This window comes from Zerene cesonia, chromosome 11 (assembly GCF_012273895.1).
Source record: "Zerene cesonia ecotype Mississippi chromosome 11, Zerene_cesonia_1.1, whole genome shotgun sequence".
Classification (NCBI taxonomy): Eukaryota; Metazoa; Arthropoda; class Insecta; order Lepidoptera; family Pieridae; genus Zerene; species Zerene cesonia.
Genome location: NC_052112.1, coordinates 5,439,556 through 5,456,815, shown reverse-complemented (window position 1 = coordinate 5,456,815; position 17,260 = coordinate 5,439,556). Strand labels below are relative to the sequence as shown.

Below are 17,260 nucleotides of genomic sequence, written 5' to 3'. Positions count from 1 at the left end.
AATCTTGTATGATCGATATTATATAAAAATAAAAGAAATTGAAAAAAAACAAAAAAGACTTCATGTACTCTTTTTTATTTTTTGTCACATAATTGGTAACCGCAAAGATTTTTGAAAGCTTTTACTGATATATTCTCATACAGAATTCCAATATACCTTCGATGTAAACTTTTTCTACTAGTACAATCTTCACACCTAGTGATCTTTACGTGGTATGAATGTGTTGCAATCTTAAAAAAAATCATAAATTTTATTTTCTACACCAACACAATACAACTTCTGAGCACAGTAAGTTATTACTTTGACCACTATAAAAATCAATACAGTGTGTCATATTTGCGAAAACCTGTAATATTAAACACAGCCTATCTATATATACAAGAAACAGTAAGTTATTAGCGTCCACCCTAAAAAAAGAGCCCTCGCATGCGGCGTCCCATGCCCTGTCTGTCGTACATTACGTTGAACCTGTTCACCAGCTGGTTGATCGCATTACAGCCCTTCGTTATTGTACCCAAGTAAGTCATGAGCGCCACATCATTGCATTGCTAAAAATAAATACATTATTATAGTACCACAAATATGACAAAAACCAATAATAGAGGTAGTAATCGCAAAATGAAGTATCACTACATAGTAAATGAAGTCGTCTTCTCTGTTCCTATGTGCCTATGTATGCTTAAATCTAAAACTACGCATCAGATTTTGATGGGATTTTTTTTAATAGATAGAGTGATTCAAGAGGAAGGTTTATATGTATAAAAACTACTCCGAATTTAACACGTGTGAAGCCGCGGGCAAAGGCTAGTAAAGTATTTTTAAATAATTTATTAAATTAATTCAAATATTTTTTAAATAAGTTAATTTGCTATATGCCTATGCCTATGGTCTGCTTGTCAGTCATATTTATTGGTTGAAATAATTAAAATTATAGGAGCCAACAGCTTCAACATAATCGACTATATTAAATGTGTGTCTTGAACAAGCAATTTGTGTAAGTCTTAATATCTCTCTGAATTAAACTAGACAAGGCACAGGAATGCTATTGAATATCCTGTGTACACAACACACAAGTAAATGTGTAGCTACATATGAAACAGTAAATATATTTATAATATGAAATAACCATAATCAAAGGATATGTCATAATGCTACAAAATATACTAGCAACACTCATGGACACAATATATCTTATTGACATACTACATATGAATATAGCATAATATGTAGTATGTCAATAAGATAAGCAATAAGACCACTCAATGATTAAATGTATTTTTAAGTTAAGTTAAATTATTACATTTTCAAAGCAAAAAAGCATTAATAAATAAATGAATGCTGTGGGTGTACTTCTCGTCTTATGTACACTTACGTTATAAAAGTGCGTCCTGAACTGCTGCGAGGTAAGCAAAGGCAGACGATTGGAGAGCGCCCTCGCCTCCCGTAGCAGTGCGGGGCGGGGCGGCAGTGTGCCGTCGCGGATCGCACGCACCGTCGCCAGCACTGCACGCACACGAGAGACTAACATCTTTATAGCCGACCTCTGCGCTGTCAAGTGTTCCGCAACTGTAATTTTAAATAAACATTTTGTTATTTATTAAATACGGAAACAACTTAAATTGTAAATTAATTTACTAAATAATGAAGATTTAGAATAAAATCAGATGTAGCATTTAGCTTAGTTTGTGATTAGTATGTGTCTATTTAGTATGATGATAATTTTAAGTATGAAATTTAAGCAACCAACAAAACTAACCAAGTTAAAGATTAGACATGTTTGAAATAATCCCTCAAGACACATTGTTTCTAATTACCCACACCATGTGTTTTATTGAAAGCACATTTAATAATTAATTCTTAATTTATTATTATGTGATAATTATTCTCTATGGAAGTGTTATCATTCAAATTCTTTTAATTCAATAATCATTATATATTTAAGTTTTTTAAATATTTCACTATGTTATTTACCTAAACTGTTGAAAGCTGCTTCTCCTGATGATACTCTTGCAACATGGTCAACTCCAATCCTCTCAGCTTCTTCCGCAGCTAAAGTATATGTCAGGGGTGCAAGAAGCATTGTTGCTCTACCATTGACAACATCAATTACTGATTCATAAAGGACCACTGGTAATTGCTGTAAATAAATAAAAAATAATGTATGCACTACTACTAAATCTCTTTTGTGCAGATAATTAATTTTGTAGTAAAAGTACATTATTATATATAATTAGTAACCAAATAAGTACAGGATAATTTGTTACAGCTGTTATTTGGTTACCTGTTTCAGAGCAATATTCAGTAACAGGTAACCATGGACACATACACTATATGCAGTTTCACTGAACAACAATTGAAGTGTGTTTAAAAGCTTACATCTCCATTTCTCCCAGCAGGATTAAGCATCAACATGACAGGACATTCATTTATATCACAAATCTGACGATGTACAGCAATGTCTCTCTCTGTAGGTGTTTCTCCTGTTGTGTACCATCCTAGGAAATCCATATCAGAAAATACTTGTTTAACTGAAACAAGAAATAAGAAACAATTAATGATGTGCCACAAACATTATTTTTATAACTAGTAATTCCAAAGCTATAAAAAAAATGGTATATTAAGCAAAAATTATAATATTTATGAGTCAAACTTACACTGTTCTTCTTTCAAATTATAATAATCTCTGTCAATAATAATATCTCCATCAAGCACACTGAATACAAGCTCAAATGAATTCATTACTTCAATATTTCGTCCTTTTTGTTTTCCTATGAGTGCTCCTACAACTGCAATTGTTGAAAAACATTTGAATTAAATGTATTTTAGACGTTTTTCGCATAATCGTTAAAACTAACCTGTCTGTGGTGAGCCTTCCTGAGCCCTTAAACGAGTCCAGTGCTCTGATACATTCATAATAACTAATGGATGCAAAGATACTGTAACAGAGCCAGATGTAGCAGTAGTGACCACAACGCTTTTGTTTGTTCCCGGTGGAGGAGCAGCTGGTGAGGTAGGGTTAGGAACGTCCACCGAAGGTCCTGACGATGCACTTTCCACTTCTACCTCCATTTCAAAATCGATCCTATCTGCACTAGACATTCTTTATATGCTTTACTTTTCTATTTGCTCAAAGGTCAAATGAACTTATCCTGAATATTTTAATAGCATATAGTTCGTTTATAAAGAACCGCAAGTATATAAATTTTGTATTGATGCTATTATTTTGACAGTTAATTAATATGTAAGAACGATGAATGCCGCTTTATAAATATTATTTATATTTTTTTCTTATAAGCAGTAAATATTAACGTGTTCTTTTCCAAATTTGCTTGAAAATCCTTATCAAAGAATATAAACGTAAAACTAGGAAATAAGAATTCGTACAGAATCAAATATTTACTGTCACACACTGACAGTCAATTGAACTTTGACATTGACGCTAAAAACTACAGTGTGAGTAACTTCCAGTATACTAATCTTCTCTACTCTATAGAGTAGAGAAGATTAGTATACTGATTAGTATACTCCTTAGTAATCCTTCAACTGAGGCAAATCCCTTTCCATATATAATCTTCCTTTATGCCACGCATATATTTTTATCCTTATTGCTTGCTTTAACGCTTTTATCAATGTTTAGATTCGAAGTCTATTAGAGTATTTAGAATTTCTTGTTTTTTTTCCTTTTTTGTAGGTACTTCAGAATACTAGGGAGTATCCGTTAACATGATACATAGGTATGTGATATAGGAATAAAAATTGTCTTGTTTATTTATTACACATATAATTATATGTCAATAGCAAAGCTTCCTACTCGAATTTGTATGGTTTATGAATATAGTCACAGATAACGAATTTGCTGCACAAAAATACTTGTAGCCTATGGATTTAAATATTTAAATGTCATAACGCGGAGGCGCATGACAAACGGACATTGATAATTGTCAAATATGAATGGCGATTGCGTGCTATTTGGCTGTAGTTGTTTGCTTCTCTAACGACAAGATTAATTTACCAACAGTAAATATTTGTTATGTGACTAACGTAGTTAATTTGTCATTTTGAAAAAGCTGCTTTAAACAATCTACAGAAGTAGCACTTGTTTGAACGACTGTTACGATATTATTTTTCACCAGGTCAGCACATTACTTTTATCTTAAGTATATATTCATTAAATAACATTATTTATCAAATAATATGGCTGCAGCTGCAACTAAAGCGTTAGGAATAGCAAAGGATATTTCTCCACTGTATTACAGGATATTATCAAAGTTTCCCCAAAAATTTACCTTCTGTTTCGCTTATGGATCGGCAGTCAAACCTCAGATCGGAAACGAAAAAAGACATAACATGATTGATTTAATATATTGCGTTGATAATTCCCACCGATGGCATGGTGCAAACTTAGAAATGAATCCCACCCATTATTCATCGCTTCGTTTTCTTGGAAAAGGATTTGTTGCAAGATTTCAGGAAAATTGGGGTGCTCAAGTATATTTCAATACATTAGTGGAAGTAAAAGAGGAGAATGTCACCATAAAGTATGGTGTTGTATCACAAAAAGATTTAATAACAGATTTGTTAGATTGGAATCACTTATACCTTGCAGGACGTCTTCACAAGCCTGTGGAAATTATTAAGCAAACAAACTCTTCTCAATTGCAAAATGCACTTCAGTCAAACCTCAGATCAGCTGTTCACACAGCACTATTAATTTTGCCTGAATCATTCACTGAATATGATTTTTATTTTGCTATTTCTAACTTGAGTTATGCTGGAGATTTTAGAATGACTTTTGGAGAAAATAAAAATAAAGTGAGAAACATAGTCCAGCCTCAGCTACTTAATTTCAGAGAACTGTATCGCCCAATATTGCAGCAGTTTCATGCCTATGTTGATTTTCCCACTGGAGAAGCACAGTGCCATCAAGATTTAAGTCCAGAGACTAAACTTCATCACCTAATGCAATTACCTATGGTCCCTCAACAGAGGATAGTAAAATTCTGGAATCATGGTGGTCCACAACAAGATATGGAAGATGTTCTAAGAGCAGTAGCTTATGACATAGACTGTGCCGTAATTTTGAGACAGATACTAAAAGATCTAGTATGGCAATCTAGTGTTCGCCAATCTCTTAAAGGCATTCCAACTGCTGGTCTTCTAAAATCTATTCGATACAGTGCTAAGAAAATAGCAAAAATGTTTTAGGTCTAGTCAGTTTATTTTATAAGAATATATATGTAGAATAAAATAGCTATCTAAGTAATATGTCTATTTTTATTTCTGTTGAATTAAATCCTTTGTTTTTTTCTAGGAGTCAAAATGTTATCAGATGAATCAAGTAGTGATTCAGAAACAGGCAGATTCAAATGTCAAACTAACAAAGATGATGATGCAAAATCTCATAGAAGAGAAGAAAATACTAGCTCAGGAAGAAGTAGGAATATTGATGGAAGGTATAATAGAGACTTTGGTAGAAAAAGAAATGATAGGGATAGGTTTGATAGACACTCTAGAGAAAGAAATAGGTACAGTAGATATTCACCAATAAGGCGTAGACACTCAAGGGATAAAAGTAGAGAAAGAAGAAAAGAGAGTGATAGGTATAGATCCAACAGGGGCTCTAGGGAACGAACTAGACCCAAAGAGCGTAGTTTGAGTAGGGATAGAAAAAGAAAATCTCGGTCCGGATCACATAAGTCCCCAGTACCAAGGAATATGAAAGATGAAATAAAAAATTTAATTACCACTACTGATAAAAAAACTGAAAAGTATGAAAGGAATGTTAAAAAAGAAAGTTCATTGTCTCCTAACCATGTAGTAAAAAAGTCTGAAGTTCATAAACCTATCCAAGAACCATCAAAAAGAAGAAGTGACAGTCCAATACTTGTAGAAGAAGACATGAATGACTATAGTCACGATGAAGTTCAACCAGGATCGTACTACAGTATGATACCAGCAGTTATCAAAGAAAAATCTGAAGAATCCACTGAAATTGATTCATCAGATGATGAAAAGCTCCGAGCAAAACTTTTGAACTTAGAAAAAGAGTTTCACAAGAGCAAAAAAAAGAAACATAAAAAAAGACACAAAAAGAAGTCAAAAACAAATAAGGAAAAGGATGATTCATGCGTTTCAGTTGAAGTGACAAGTACTACAGATATTCAAGAAGATAATATTAAGCAGAATACTCAATCAACCGAAGTATCATCTACACAAAAGAACAATCAAAAGGAAAGTAGTGAGGAAGGTGAGATATTAAGTGAAGATGATCAAGATATTGATCCAACTGATTTAAGACATAAACTCAAACGTTCAAAAAATGGGTCACAAGAAAATATGTCCCCTAAGCTAGATGCTTGTGGACCTGCCTTACCACCTCACCTACAAAAACGTTTCCACAAAAGTTCCTCTCCTAGTGAAGGTAATGTCGAGACGTCAAAGACAGAAAGGGCAAGAAACATAGGTAAGCACAGAAATAACATTATTTGTGTCTAATTAATATGTTAAGCAAAAACTTTATACCCCTCTTTATGAAAATATAACATTTGGTGCAAGAGGAATATGAAATATGGTACACTTATTGTTTATATAATAAAAAGGATAAAAGATTAAATAATAAAAGGATTTCTGAATGTTAATATTTTTTGAAAATTATGTATAAAAGCTTTTTAAATCAATAAATAACACATTACACAGTTATATACATCACATAGTGCCATGCATTTGATATACACACACACCCACACACACACACACATATTTTGTGGTTATTGTTAAATATTGTTGAAGCGTGTTTTTTCTAGGGCCGTCTATTCCAAGCGATATGCGTAAAGTATTAGCTGAGAGAAGTCCTGAAATAATAAAGGATGAGAGTTCAGAAGAAGATACTGGTATAGGACCGCTACCTACTGGTGCTGAACAAAAAATGACTGATGCACACAAGCGTCTAGAAGAAAGAGCTTATGAGTTGAAAATAAAACAGCTTGATGGACACACACTCCATGCAAAGGATACAAAATCGCGAGAGCAATGGATGCTTGAACTGCCAGAAGGAAAAACAAAATTCCTTGGTTTGGAAGCCCGGGGCTTCAGAGCAAAAGAAGGCCCTGATATGTCAGACAGGTATTTAAAAAATTATGAAAAAATAATTTTTGTTTTTGTAATTTTATAGTACTAAATGGAATAAATAATTCGAATTTCCTCCATTCTTTTGGCCAAATTTTTCAAAAAGCATTCCTGGTGGAGTTTCACAAGAAAATAGTCTCGATCTGGCAGGACACAGAAGGCTAATCTACTCGTCCATAAAGAAAATTGATCTGTGACACAGATGTAAATCATACGCCCCATACCTGGGGAATACGCGCCTCCCCTTTTTTATTTCTTTTTTCATAACTTCGACGTGTATAAATCATACTTCATACTAATATTATAAATCTGAGAGTTTGTTTGGATGTTTGTCCGTCAATCACGCTGAAACTACTGAACGGATTTTGACAAAATCGTCAAATGACCTGACTAGGATACTTTATATCCCGATTAAATGTTCCCGTGGGATAAAACAGGAATCTTTATATACGAGCGGCTAGTAGTGTAAAATGGTTATAAATTATTTTGTTATTACTACCATTGATTAGTGATTATAATTCACAGATCAAGTTGGACTGACACGCCCGAAGAGAAAGCGCGAAAGGCTGCGGGTATCGCGAAAGAGGAAAACACATCTGAAGCCCTACAACGGGAGGCGAAAGAACGGAACATTTCTAGTAGAGATGAAGAACAGGAACAAGCGGTTAGGTATGCGCTTTTGCAAAATCTTCATCTTCATAGTATGAGCTATTGCAGAATCTTTATCTTGATACTTTAGGTACGACAGAAAGACATTATGGATACGTCCCGAGACTTTATCCAGTCAAAAAATTCTCTTTTCTTTTATGTCATAGCGGGCAACTGAGCTGGTGGTTCGCCTGATGGTAAACGATCACCACCGCCCATAAACATTCGCAGAGGCTCAGACCTCTGAGAATGCGCTGCCCGCTTTTAAGGAATAAGGGATAAGGAAAGGATTGATGATTGGAAAGAAGGAATGGACTGGGAAGGGCTAGGAGAAGGAAATAGGCCTTCGAGTGAAAACTACATAGAAGTAGTATCTAGACAGACAAAACATTAAAAAAAACAATTATTTTTATGTTAAAATACCAAACAAGTAATATATAAAACATGCTACAATTTTGTTTATTCACAATGAAGATCTAATTGATTCCAAAGGGTCTGTTTTTTTTTTAGTCTATGAAGCTACATACATAAATACAGATTGGAGTCTGAAAATTTTACAAAAGAAAAAATCCAACATATTCTTTATACTGACTAATTACTTATCTTCATATTTAAACAATAAATTACACTATTCTGCATGTCGCTATTGCAAAAAACGTAGGTTTTTAATAATTGTAATAGTTTGATTTCAACAAAATTAGAAATAGTTTTTATATTGATAATTTCAGAAAACACAAGAAAAAGCATAAACGAGATGAAAGCCTGTTGGAAATACACCAGAAAAAATTGAAAAAGAAGAAGAAGGTAAGTTACTGTAATTAAAAAGTTGACTTATATGATATATAAATGACTATAGCGACTAATATGACTGACTATAGCGACTAATATGACTGAACGAAGTCCATTATGCAATATGTCCTGTTTCTCCAATAATAGAACTAAATGTAAATGTTGCTGCTCCGGTCGCTTTGTGCAGACACATACAATAGAAATTATTTTGTTAAAAATGAATTTTTTCTTTAAGTTTGCCGGATATTGGTGTAATAGTATATAATATAATGGGGTACTTGTTTTATTTATTTATATCAAAGAGTTTAAATCCTGGGTAATATTGGCTATAGAATATGGTTCATTTAAAAAATCTGACTACAACTACATTATAGTTTTCGTCAAAATCGACCTCGTGATTTCTTTCAGTCTTTTTTCGATATTCCTCTTATGGTCTACCAGGCCACGCTGCGTTGAATATTTCTCCTGAATAAATATTAGTTCGACAAGCAAGAACTTTGAAACGCTTTTTAAAATTGTCCAGTTTGAGAAGTATAAAATTTCGCACACCTGTTATGGATTTCATTAAACAAAACATTACACGCACTACCATGATTTGCTTAAGTATACAGAACAAAATATGTATACAACAAAGAAACAACATTCGAAAATTTCAAATTCGGTCCAGTCTCGACCTTTGCTACTTCACTAGTATTTAGTAAAACATATTTGCAATATATAATTCCTATTCGTTTGTACGATTATCTACCTATACATAAAATATGTCCAGATAACCATCCTTTTCATCAACTTCAGTGCTCTTGAACGTGAACTTCACCGTGCGACTATTCTGTTTCTCATTTATATCCCATACACTGTCTTCAAGTTTCATTTTTATGACAAAATATACCCTATGTTCTTTCACATGGACTTGTACCAGATATTATTTAAATTGGTTCAATGGGTTAGATTTGTAAGCGTTACAGACATATAGCGCCGCATGTATCAGTATAAGTGTTTTCCGACTACAAGCCATTTTTTTTTTCTTACAGAAAGAGAGCGAGGAAAAGAAGGAGCGTCGTCCGTTTAGCCGAGATGTAGACCTTCAAGTGAACCGCTTTGACGAAGCACAAAAAAAATCTATTATCAAGAAAGCACAAGACCTAAATTCACGGTTCTCTCAAGGCGAAGCTAAATTTTTATAACCAACAACACATAAATTCATACTCAAATTTGAATGTATGAAAAAATTTCACAAGTTTATTTGTATATTATGGTCTAAACGAGGAATTGAATCGTAGCATGATAAAATTCTTATGAAAACTTTTTACTGCCATCCACGCTTTCATAATAGCAAATAATGAAAAGATTTAACAAGTCCTTATTACAGAGCTTCTTTGTATCATTAATTAATCGATAAATTAATCGATCGTGAATGTAGCCGTAAAATTGAATAATGTGGTTGTTGTTTCTCTTTTTTATTTGTCAATATAGGTTACATAATGAACACTAAATGTATAAACTATAAACATATGTCTGTGCTATAGTGAAATAATTCATAGTACCCAAATAGCCCCGTTATGTGGACTTATGGCCTGTGTAAATATTTACATGCATTTCTTTATGAACAAATGTCAAATCTTTATTAAAGATTGGTCATTTGTTGATCACAACAATCTTTCAACAAATTTTTTATTAAATTTTATTTATAAGTCATAAAGGAATTGTTGCCGATTCTTCTTGTATCGTCTTTACTTGTTTGAATCCATTTTTTTTTTTCAATATTTCCGTGTTGAGATAATCTACAAATATATTAAATACTATTAACTCTGTTCAATTCAATATTGTTGAAATAAATAGTGGTTTTAGCATATTATTTTTATTTTGATACTCTAATTACAAGAGTTTTTATAATCTAATGAACAATTGCATCAGCAGGAATATGTGTTTATGTCTGGTGGTTAAACTTAAAAATGGGTGAACAATTTACATGTCCTTATATTTTCACAATTTTTATGGCATAATTAGGTATGTAGCTAATTGTATATAATACATATATTCTTTTTACAACTAAGCATGGATCCGAATTCTATTCTTCTTTAATTCCGCTGGCAGTTGTTCCACGCTCAGCTGAAGCACAAATTTTCACTTTAGAATCTTGGCAACAAAGAGCTTCATCTGCCGTCATATCGGCATATGTCCAAGGCTTTTCGCATATTTTATAAAATGCTGATAACTAAAATAAATAAAACAATAAATTAGTATCTAATATATAAAATATATCGCCAAATATATATACATTATATAAATATTAAACGTTTTAATTAAGGCACTAGGAAGGTTTTTATACAAAAAAATAGTACATATCACGTACTAAGTGCGTTTGGATTTTTGGATTAGCGTAGGTAAAGATGTTTCGTACACAATAACCGCAAAAAAAACTATTTATTTTAAAATTTTGATGAAACTTGGCAGTGTTGAACATGAAATACCAGAATAATGCATAAGTTTTAGAAATACTAATTGCCCGCGGTACTGTCCGCGAATGTACATGTATGCTGCGGGGTACAAATAAAATATTTGATAAATCGTTTGCTCTCAAAAGAGGATTTTTGTTAAATTAGTTCCATATAATTTTTTATCTAACTAATTAATATTGTATAAGAAATCATTCTAACTAAAAGACATAATTAAAAATTTAGCACCACTTAAATACAGTGAAATTAACCTCCTTCGAGGGATTAACAGAGGACTGTTATTGGTATAATAATAATTTGTCGATGACTGAAAGAATTTCCATTATTTCCAACTTTGTAATCTAAATATATTCAATTGCATGAAGTGGGTACCTTAAGTTCTTCAGCATTATTTAGGCGATTGCACAATATCTCAGGACCCTTAGCTTTGGTTGCTGTTGCGAGGGCGAGACACAAGTTTTTACAGGTGGTGCTTCCTTCGTCATCGCAGTTCACTACAAGTCCTGGAGATTGGGAGAGAAGCGGTTGACTTTCAGCATCGGGTGTAGATGTTGGAAAACCACCACAAGAGCAGTTGCCTTTCAAAATTTCAGTTTCGACGGGCGCACTAAAAAAAATCGCATACCCATATTACCTATATGATAGTATTATATGGACTTAATTAGAACCTTGCTTGTCGTACAAATCTGTTCAAGCCTACACCGATTTAAAATCTAAGTCCTTACAGTAATTTGAAAAAATACAGTAATTATTGCCAAGCAGGTCAATTTCATAAACATATTTTTTGTATCGTAAAAAAACGTACCTTTTCATAGTATCGTCAGCCTTTCCAAATCCAAACCCGATCAACAAAACACAATAAATTAAATTCTTAGAGGCCATGGCAACTGCTAAAGGATATATCAACTGGTGGTCGATATGAGTTGAACAAACTTAAATACCTATGTACCTAGTTATAAACTTACGCGTTAGCTCGTAATGATATGATTTTTTATATTTGTGGACTTTCTTTTGTGGAAAGCTTCATTAAGTAGGTATGTAGGTAATAAAAAGTACAATCTTTGGGTAAAAAATGAACATTCTTGCAAATGGAATACGTAGAAAAGGTAAAATCTTATACAAGCAATGTTATTGTGAATATTTAGCAATAATAAATTTTAATATTTTTAAATATATGTCTTCTCTTACTGATGTAAATAATCTGATGTTTAAAAAAATCGTTTACCGATATTTAATATAGTACGCATCGCCTCCACCGTGCAAATACAGCTTCCAACAAAGTTTTTTTTTATATTGCGGTAATCGTTAGGTAACTACATAAGTATTATATTATTTAATTCATTCATTTAATACGTACTAGAAAATTCTTGTCTTTTCTTTTATTAGTAACTGCTGATATAATATAATAAAAAATTGTACGTAGGTAACTTTTCACTTTAAAAAATATATTTACTACTACTTAAAATATCTGATTAGGTACCATATAGAATGTGAAAATTTATGTTCAATTAAATTTACATAAGATATGTAGCTGCCTAGATATGTAAAGCATAATTTATATTTGATTTAGTTCCGCCAAAAAATTCACCTACTCATTGACGGTGCTATATACGCCGCCATCAATATCCTTTCCTTTGTAGGTAATACAATGAAACTTGGTTAAATGAAAGGTCCTGCAATAGCTCTAACAATATCTGTCTCATTTACAGAGTATTCCATATTATGATTTCCTTGTCCTTCAGAAAGATAAGGATGAAGTCTGCTCTCCATAATTAATATTCTATGTCTATGAGATGAGAAATACATCGATACGTGTTTTACTGTTGGCTCGGTGGCCTCCTCCACAATTTACTAAAATCTAATATTTAAATTTGAATTTGGATTCTAATACAAAAAAAATATACAGTCCCAATTATGGGAAAATGGTGCTAACCTACTGATATCGGAGAGATGTTTTGCTACGTATGTGCCAACGACAAAACTGTTTTGGTTGAATCGGTATTACAATGAACTATTACCGTCTTATGTGACAATTGTTGAAATTATACTCGCGACTAGTATTACGGAAAGTCGAAGATACAGACGCTACAACACAGCAAATTATTTATAATTTTAACGTAAACGACCTAACTATTATACGATTTCCCTTTTTGAAACAAACATATCGTTGGCCCTTCATCTACACTAATATTATAAAGAGGAAGAATTTGTATTTTTGTTTGTAATAGATAAACTCAAAAACTACGTCGCCTATTTAAAAAATTATTTCACTATTAGAGAGCTGCAACTACGCTGAGTGACATACGCATATGTACCACGGGCGAAGCCAGGGCAAACAGCTAGTTGGGGTATAGAACGTTACGGGGATCACGCTTGTAAATTTCTTTCATTAGATATTCCTTACTTTATTATAAGTGCGATAGTAACTGTCAATTTCTCTTCTTCATGCTGAAACCACCGATTTTCTTTGGATAAAATTTGATGCAAAGATAGTTTGAAACTCAAGTTCATAGCTTTAACGCAACGGGAACTATGTGGGAAAGACACTGGGATATTACTTTCTACGTACGTCTATTACTTTACTACGCGGGCGAAACCGCGGGAGCGGTACTAGTTACTTAATATAATAGAAAACAAATAAAACATAATGTAATGAATATTATTTATTTTTTTATAGCAGTCTTTCATAGAATATAAAAGGACATCATTATTATTAAATATTACTTTTACTAAGCAATTTTGCCTTTGACTCACACTTACAAGATATATATATATACATGCAAAAATATAATTATTTCAAATATTTTCAAACAGGTTCTTCATTTGTTCAAAATATTTCATCATTTATGGTTTCTATTGAGATGTGAGCAAATTCCAGCCTCAGCTTCCAGACTCCTATTTAGAAGTTCATTATTTAAATGAAAAATGTCAAATGAAATTAAAATTCTCTCAGACAAATGTGTTATGTAATTTTTTGTTCTTCTGTTCAACTGTTGCCAGGGTTTGTACGACTGTAGTCAGCTAGTCCTAGTGAATAACATGAGAATTAAATATGCAATGCCTATCTGCATTCTTTTGCATTTATGATTTGGAGTGAATAAGCATCCCATCAAGAAATTTGAGTTGGAAAATGCATATTTTTTAAATTTAACACTTATTGTTGCCAAGTAATATTTTCTCATACTTTAGCAAACTTTATCAAAAATGAAAACATCAAGGTGACATAATTAAGACTCTTCTATCTCTGTGGTGCTGGACATGGTTTGGGCATTTTACCCAAGAGGCCTTGAATTTCCTTTTTTTCATCATAATTCTTCCACATTTCATACAAGTTGATGATTGCTCTAACAATCTCCTGAATCTGAAAAAGAAAACAGAACAGGGAATGACAGCAAATAAATTAAAATTTGGGGAGGATGAAATTGAATATAAAATTGATTATTCTCATCAAAGTTTACACTTCTCTCATTTCTATCTCTATCTGAAATATCCTGCTTAGCATTGAACTCAAATTGATGGGTATAATGTGATGTACTAATGTTATAAAATCTGACTAACATACCTTATCCATATCTACATTAAGTTCTGCAAACCAAGGCTTTAAATTCTCCTTTCCCAACATAACACATGCAATATGCAATGCACCTATTGCTATCTGAAATAGTGAAACATACATTTGAGATATTTTATACCAATAGAAACATATCTGAACCCTTTTTTTTAAATATTATATTGTCTTTCTTCAGATACATACCTGATAAGGAGGGTATAATAAGCTAACATCAGTGCGAAGAGAATCATTTACAACTCTCCAAGCATATGTGAGAAGCTGGTCATCCTGACCTATATCTTGAACAAATAGCAATAGAGGTCTGTAAGGTTGGTATACTATTAAACAACAGTCTAAGTTTTCTAAAAGGTAGAACTCGCATTCTAATATATGATTCGTTCTATAAGGAAATTCTTGTTGTCCGTAAGCATAGCTAAACTTGTTCTTTATAACAGTTTGACATGTAGTTATAAGCCTTGAGTTGGAAATCACACCAAATTCTTCTACTTTTGATGCCAAAAACACGCATGTCGGTGCTAGTAGTAAAGGATCTATACATTTAAGAGAATTCCTTGCGTAAAATCTTTTAAAGTAAACGGTAGCCGTAGCTATGACTTGCTGACGCAGTTTCAGCTGCTCACCTAATACTTGGATAATACTTGCAAAGAAATTAAATATTTTCTGATATTCTTCTTCTGTTAGTTTTGATAAATCATGTTGTCGATCTCGTATTAAATCTTGTTTATCAAGCATCCATTGCTGGTGATGTGAACTTTGCCAGAAATTACCCGCCATAATATATCTACTATAAACTACAATTTGCCCCTGACCGTAACATATACGTTACTAATACTTGTATTATTAAATTTCATATGAATTGTCTTTTAATCTCTAATCTTTTCATTGGCTTCAAGTATACAACAGCAGTATGACATTTTTCTTCATACTTTGTCAGATTTAATAAAACATAATTTCATAATTTTGACACGCAAGTCAAGTCAGGCGGGTCAGGCATCTGACATGACACAGAGTTTTTTTTTCTTCCATTATGGCATGACACAGAGTTAGTAATATGTTATTCTGACATCAGATCACAGAGTACACGAAACGTAGCTACGTACCTGTAACATATGGGTATACTATGGGCCATGGAGGTGTACGAATTTAAAAACACTATAGTGTTGAAAAGCTGACCTTTCCTGTTGGGATATATGAAAAGTTGAGTCTACAGCAATAATCCGAGCATAATTTTTCTTCAAGTTGAAGGCCAACATCCGTGGAGAAATGGCCGCTTTTCCGCGCACCACGTGCGAACGAGTTTTCGCCGATTTGAAGTCAAGATTCGAAGTGTTTGCAGAGCGACGGTGCACATATAGATTATGATATTTTTATTATTTTTAAAAGTATTACTTTTAGTTACTTTTTTATAAATTTTTCAAAATCGCAAAACTGGAGACCAACCCTGTATTATGAAACTATCACGGGCTTACCTTTTGGCTACACCACAAACAGCAACAGTCTTTTCTGGTATTGTTACTGTTCCCCCTTATTACACAATTTATATATTGAACAATTTATCAAGTAATCATTATGATTGTGAATTGTGTCAAAAAAGCAGTAGTGGCTCAGTAGTGAGGACCTCGGACTTCGAAATCGATAAGTCGGGGTTCGAGACCCAGGCGAGCGTGCAAGAAATAAATTGATTTTTCAATTTATCTGCACATGTGGACACATCACCACTGCTCGAAACGGTGAAGGAAAACACCGTGAGGAAACCGGCGTGTTTGAGAATCAAAAATTCGACGACATGCTCTTGGCCATCGTGGTAGATTATGGCCTAAACCCTCATTGGAGGCCTATGTCCTAGCCGTGGGAACATATATGGGCTGATGATGATGATGAATCATCATGATCGTAAAAAACCACTGTCATTTACGATATTTTCATTGTACGTCAGGGACAAACATGAATTACTTAGCAGGATTTTTTAAGATTCCAAAGCAGAAATGCCAAATTGAATCATAAATAAGGGGTTATATTATCTGCCTACCATGATAAAAATTTAACTGTATAAAATCATGAAGAAGCTTCAATACATGAAGCAAATCAAATGCTTGAAGTTCATAGTCACAAAGTAGCTAGATTACCATTGCGAACTAAACGCCATTGAATTTATGTGGAGTCTCGTTAAAGTATCTGGCAAAAATGTTGGATAGAAGGCAAACAACATTTATATTCAACGGAAAAAGCCTTTAAATTTATAACTGCAGAAGACTGGCAAAAACTGTATAAACATATTGCAGAGTGTGCAACACATTTAATACAAGGAGGGACATTGAAATAAACAGGTTCATATTAGAATTAAATAACGAGCTGATAGTCGTTCAAATTCAAGTAAGTGCCTCTCAGTGTGATATATCGACACTGGCAATCAGCATTGATCATGTTTATCATTATAAATAAAAATGGATCGCAAATGTGTTGCTTAAGCGTAAAAGTCGAGAACAAATCGGCCAATTTTTTATTAATTATTTTTGTTAAAGCTCAAGGAAGGTTCTCATGGAGATAAAACACGCACCACCGCTCAAAACGATATACTTAATTTATGAAACGTTTATACCGTGAAACCCGCCATCTTTGGCCGCTTTTTTCACATATTCGGTTATAACTCCAAAAAAATTAAAGCAAAGGT

The 17,260-nt window shown here is 32.9% G+C and overlaps 5 protein-coding genes across 5 annotated transcripts; 2 read left to right on the top strand and 3 right to left on the bottom strand.

The window, feature by feature from the left end:
* Positions 1 to 84: 84 nt before the first annotated feature.
* On the bottom strand, positions 85 to 3,417 carry LOC119830364 (COP9 signalosome complex subunit 6-like). The gene is made up of 6 exons (XM_038353354.1): positions 2,856 to 3,417; positions 2,655 to 2,786; positions 2,377 to 2,528; positions 1,972 to 2,137; positions 1,373 to 1,566; positions 85 to 548 (listed from the first exon to the last, which is right to left on the bottom strand). The coding sequence occupies exons 1-6, from the start codon at positions 3,097 to 3,099 to the stop codon at positions 408 to 410; spliced, it is 1,029 nt and encodes a 342-aa protein (XP_038209282.1). The 5' UTR covers positions 3,100 to 3,417; the 3' UTR covers positions 85 to 407.
* A 496-nt stretch (positions 3,418 to 3,913) lies between these two features.
* On the top strand, positions 3,914 to 10,320 carry LOC119830361 (GPALPP motifs-containing protein 1-like). The gene is made up of 6 exons (XM_038353348.1): positions 3,914 to 4,133; positions 5,312 to 6,463; positions 6,804 to 7,122; positions 7,651 to 7,794; positions 8,502 to 8,577; positions 9,594 to 10,320. The coding sequence occupies exons 2-6, from the start codon at positions 5,320 to 5,322 to the stop codon at positions 9,744 to 9,746; spliced, it is 1,836 nt and encodes a 611-aa protein (XP_038209276.1). The 5' UTR covers positions 3,914 to 4,133; positions 5,312 to 5,319; the 3' UTR covers positions 9,747 to 10,320.
* On the top strand, positions 4,140 to 5,263 carry LOC119830365 (phosphatidate cytidylyltransferase, mitochondrial-like). Its single transcript, XM_038353355.1, has one exon. It carries the CDS (start codon positions 4,195 to 4,197, stop codon positions 5,203 to 5,205), a length of 1,011 nt encoding a protein of 336 aa, XP_038209283.1. The 5' UTR covers positions 4,140 to 4,194; the 3' UTR covers positions 5,206 to 5,263.
* Positions 10,321 to 10,518: 198 nt separating the features above from the next.
* Positions 10,519 to 12,168, bottom strand: LOC119830368. The gene is made up of 3 exons (XM_038353359.1): positions 11,824 to 12,168; positions 11,391 to 11,625; positions 10,519 to 10,777 (listed from the first exon to the last, which is right to left on the bottom strand). Exons 1-3 carry the CDS (start codon positions 11,898 to 11,900, stop codon positions 10,631 to 10,633), a joined length of 459 nt encoding a protein of 152 aa, XP_038209287.1. The 5' UTR covers positions 11,901 to 12,168; the 3' UTR covers positions 10,519 to 10,630.
* Positions 12,169 to 13,697: 1,529 nt separating this feature from the next.
* On the bottom strand, positions 13,698 to 15,578 carry LOC119830366 (cyclin-C). The gene is made up of 3 exons (XM_038353357.1): positions 14,773 to 15,578; positions 14,581 to 14,673; positions 13,698 to 14,379 (listed from the first exon to the last, which is right to left on the bottom strand). The coding sequence occupies exons 1-3, from the start codon at positions 15,361 to 15,363 to the stop codon at positions 14,257 to 14,259; spliced, it is 807 nt and encodes a 268-aa protein (XP_038209285.1). The 5' UTR covers positions 15,364 to 15,578; the 3' UTR covers positions 13,698 to 14,256.
* Between the last annotated feature and the right edge of the window lie 1,682 nt (positions 15,579 to 17,260).

Bases quoted from the DNA above. Each gene is read 5' to 3' on its own strand.
- LOC119830364 (XM_038353354.1), bottom strand. From the start codon at position 3,099: ATGTCTAGTGCAGATAGGATCGATTTTGAAATGGAGGTAGAAGTGGAA. The intron at 2,787-2,855 runs GTTAGTTTTAAC...CAACAATTGCAG, and splicing joins GGAAGGCTCACCACAGACAG to TTGTAGGAGCACTCATAGGA. The intron at 2,529-2,654 runs GTAAGTTTGACT...TTCTTGTTTCAG, and splicing joins TAATTTGAAAGAAGAACAGT to TTAAACAAGTATTTTCTGAT.
- LOC119830365 (XM_038353355.1), top strand. From the start codon at position 4,195: ATGGCTGCAGCTGCAACTAAAGCGTTAGGAATAGCAAAGGATATTTCT.
- LOC119830361 (XM_038353348.1), top strand. From the start codon at position 5,320: ATGTTATCAGATGAATCAAGTAGTGATTCAGAAACAGGCAGATTCAAA. The intron at 6,464-6,803 runs GTAAGCACAGAA...TGTTTTTTCTAG, and splicing joins AGAAAGGGCAAGAAACATAG to GGCCGTCTATTCCAAGCGAT. The intron at 7,795-8,501 runs GTATGCGCTTTT...TGATAATTTCAG, and splicing joins GAACAGGAACAAGCGGTTAG to AAAACACAAGAAAAAGCATA.
- LOC119830368 (XM_038353359.1), bottom strand. From the start codon at position 11,900: ATGGCCTCTAAGAATTTAATTTATTGTGTTTTGTTGATCGGGTTTGGA. The intron at 11,626-11,823 runs GTACGTTTTTTT...GATTTTTTTTAG, and splicing joins GCTGACGATACTATGAAAAG to TGCGCCCGTCGAAACTGAAA. The intron at 10,778-11,390 runs GTACCCACTTCA...TATTTATTTTAG, and splicing joins ATAATGCTGAAGAACTTAAG to TTATCAGCATTTTATAAAAT.
- LOC119830366 (XM_038353357.1), bottom strand. From the start codon at position 15,363: ATGGCGGGTAATTTCTGGCAAAGTTCACATCACCAGCAATGGATGCTT. The intron at 14,674-14,772 runs GTATGTATCTGA...TCACTATTTCAG, and splicing joins TATTATACCCTCCTTATCAG to ATAGCAATAGGTGCATTGCA. The intron at 14,380-14,580 runs GTATGTTAGTCA...TTTCTTTTTCAG, and splicing joins TTAATGTAGATATGGATAAG to ATTCAGGAGATTGTTAGAGC.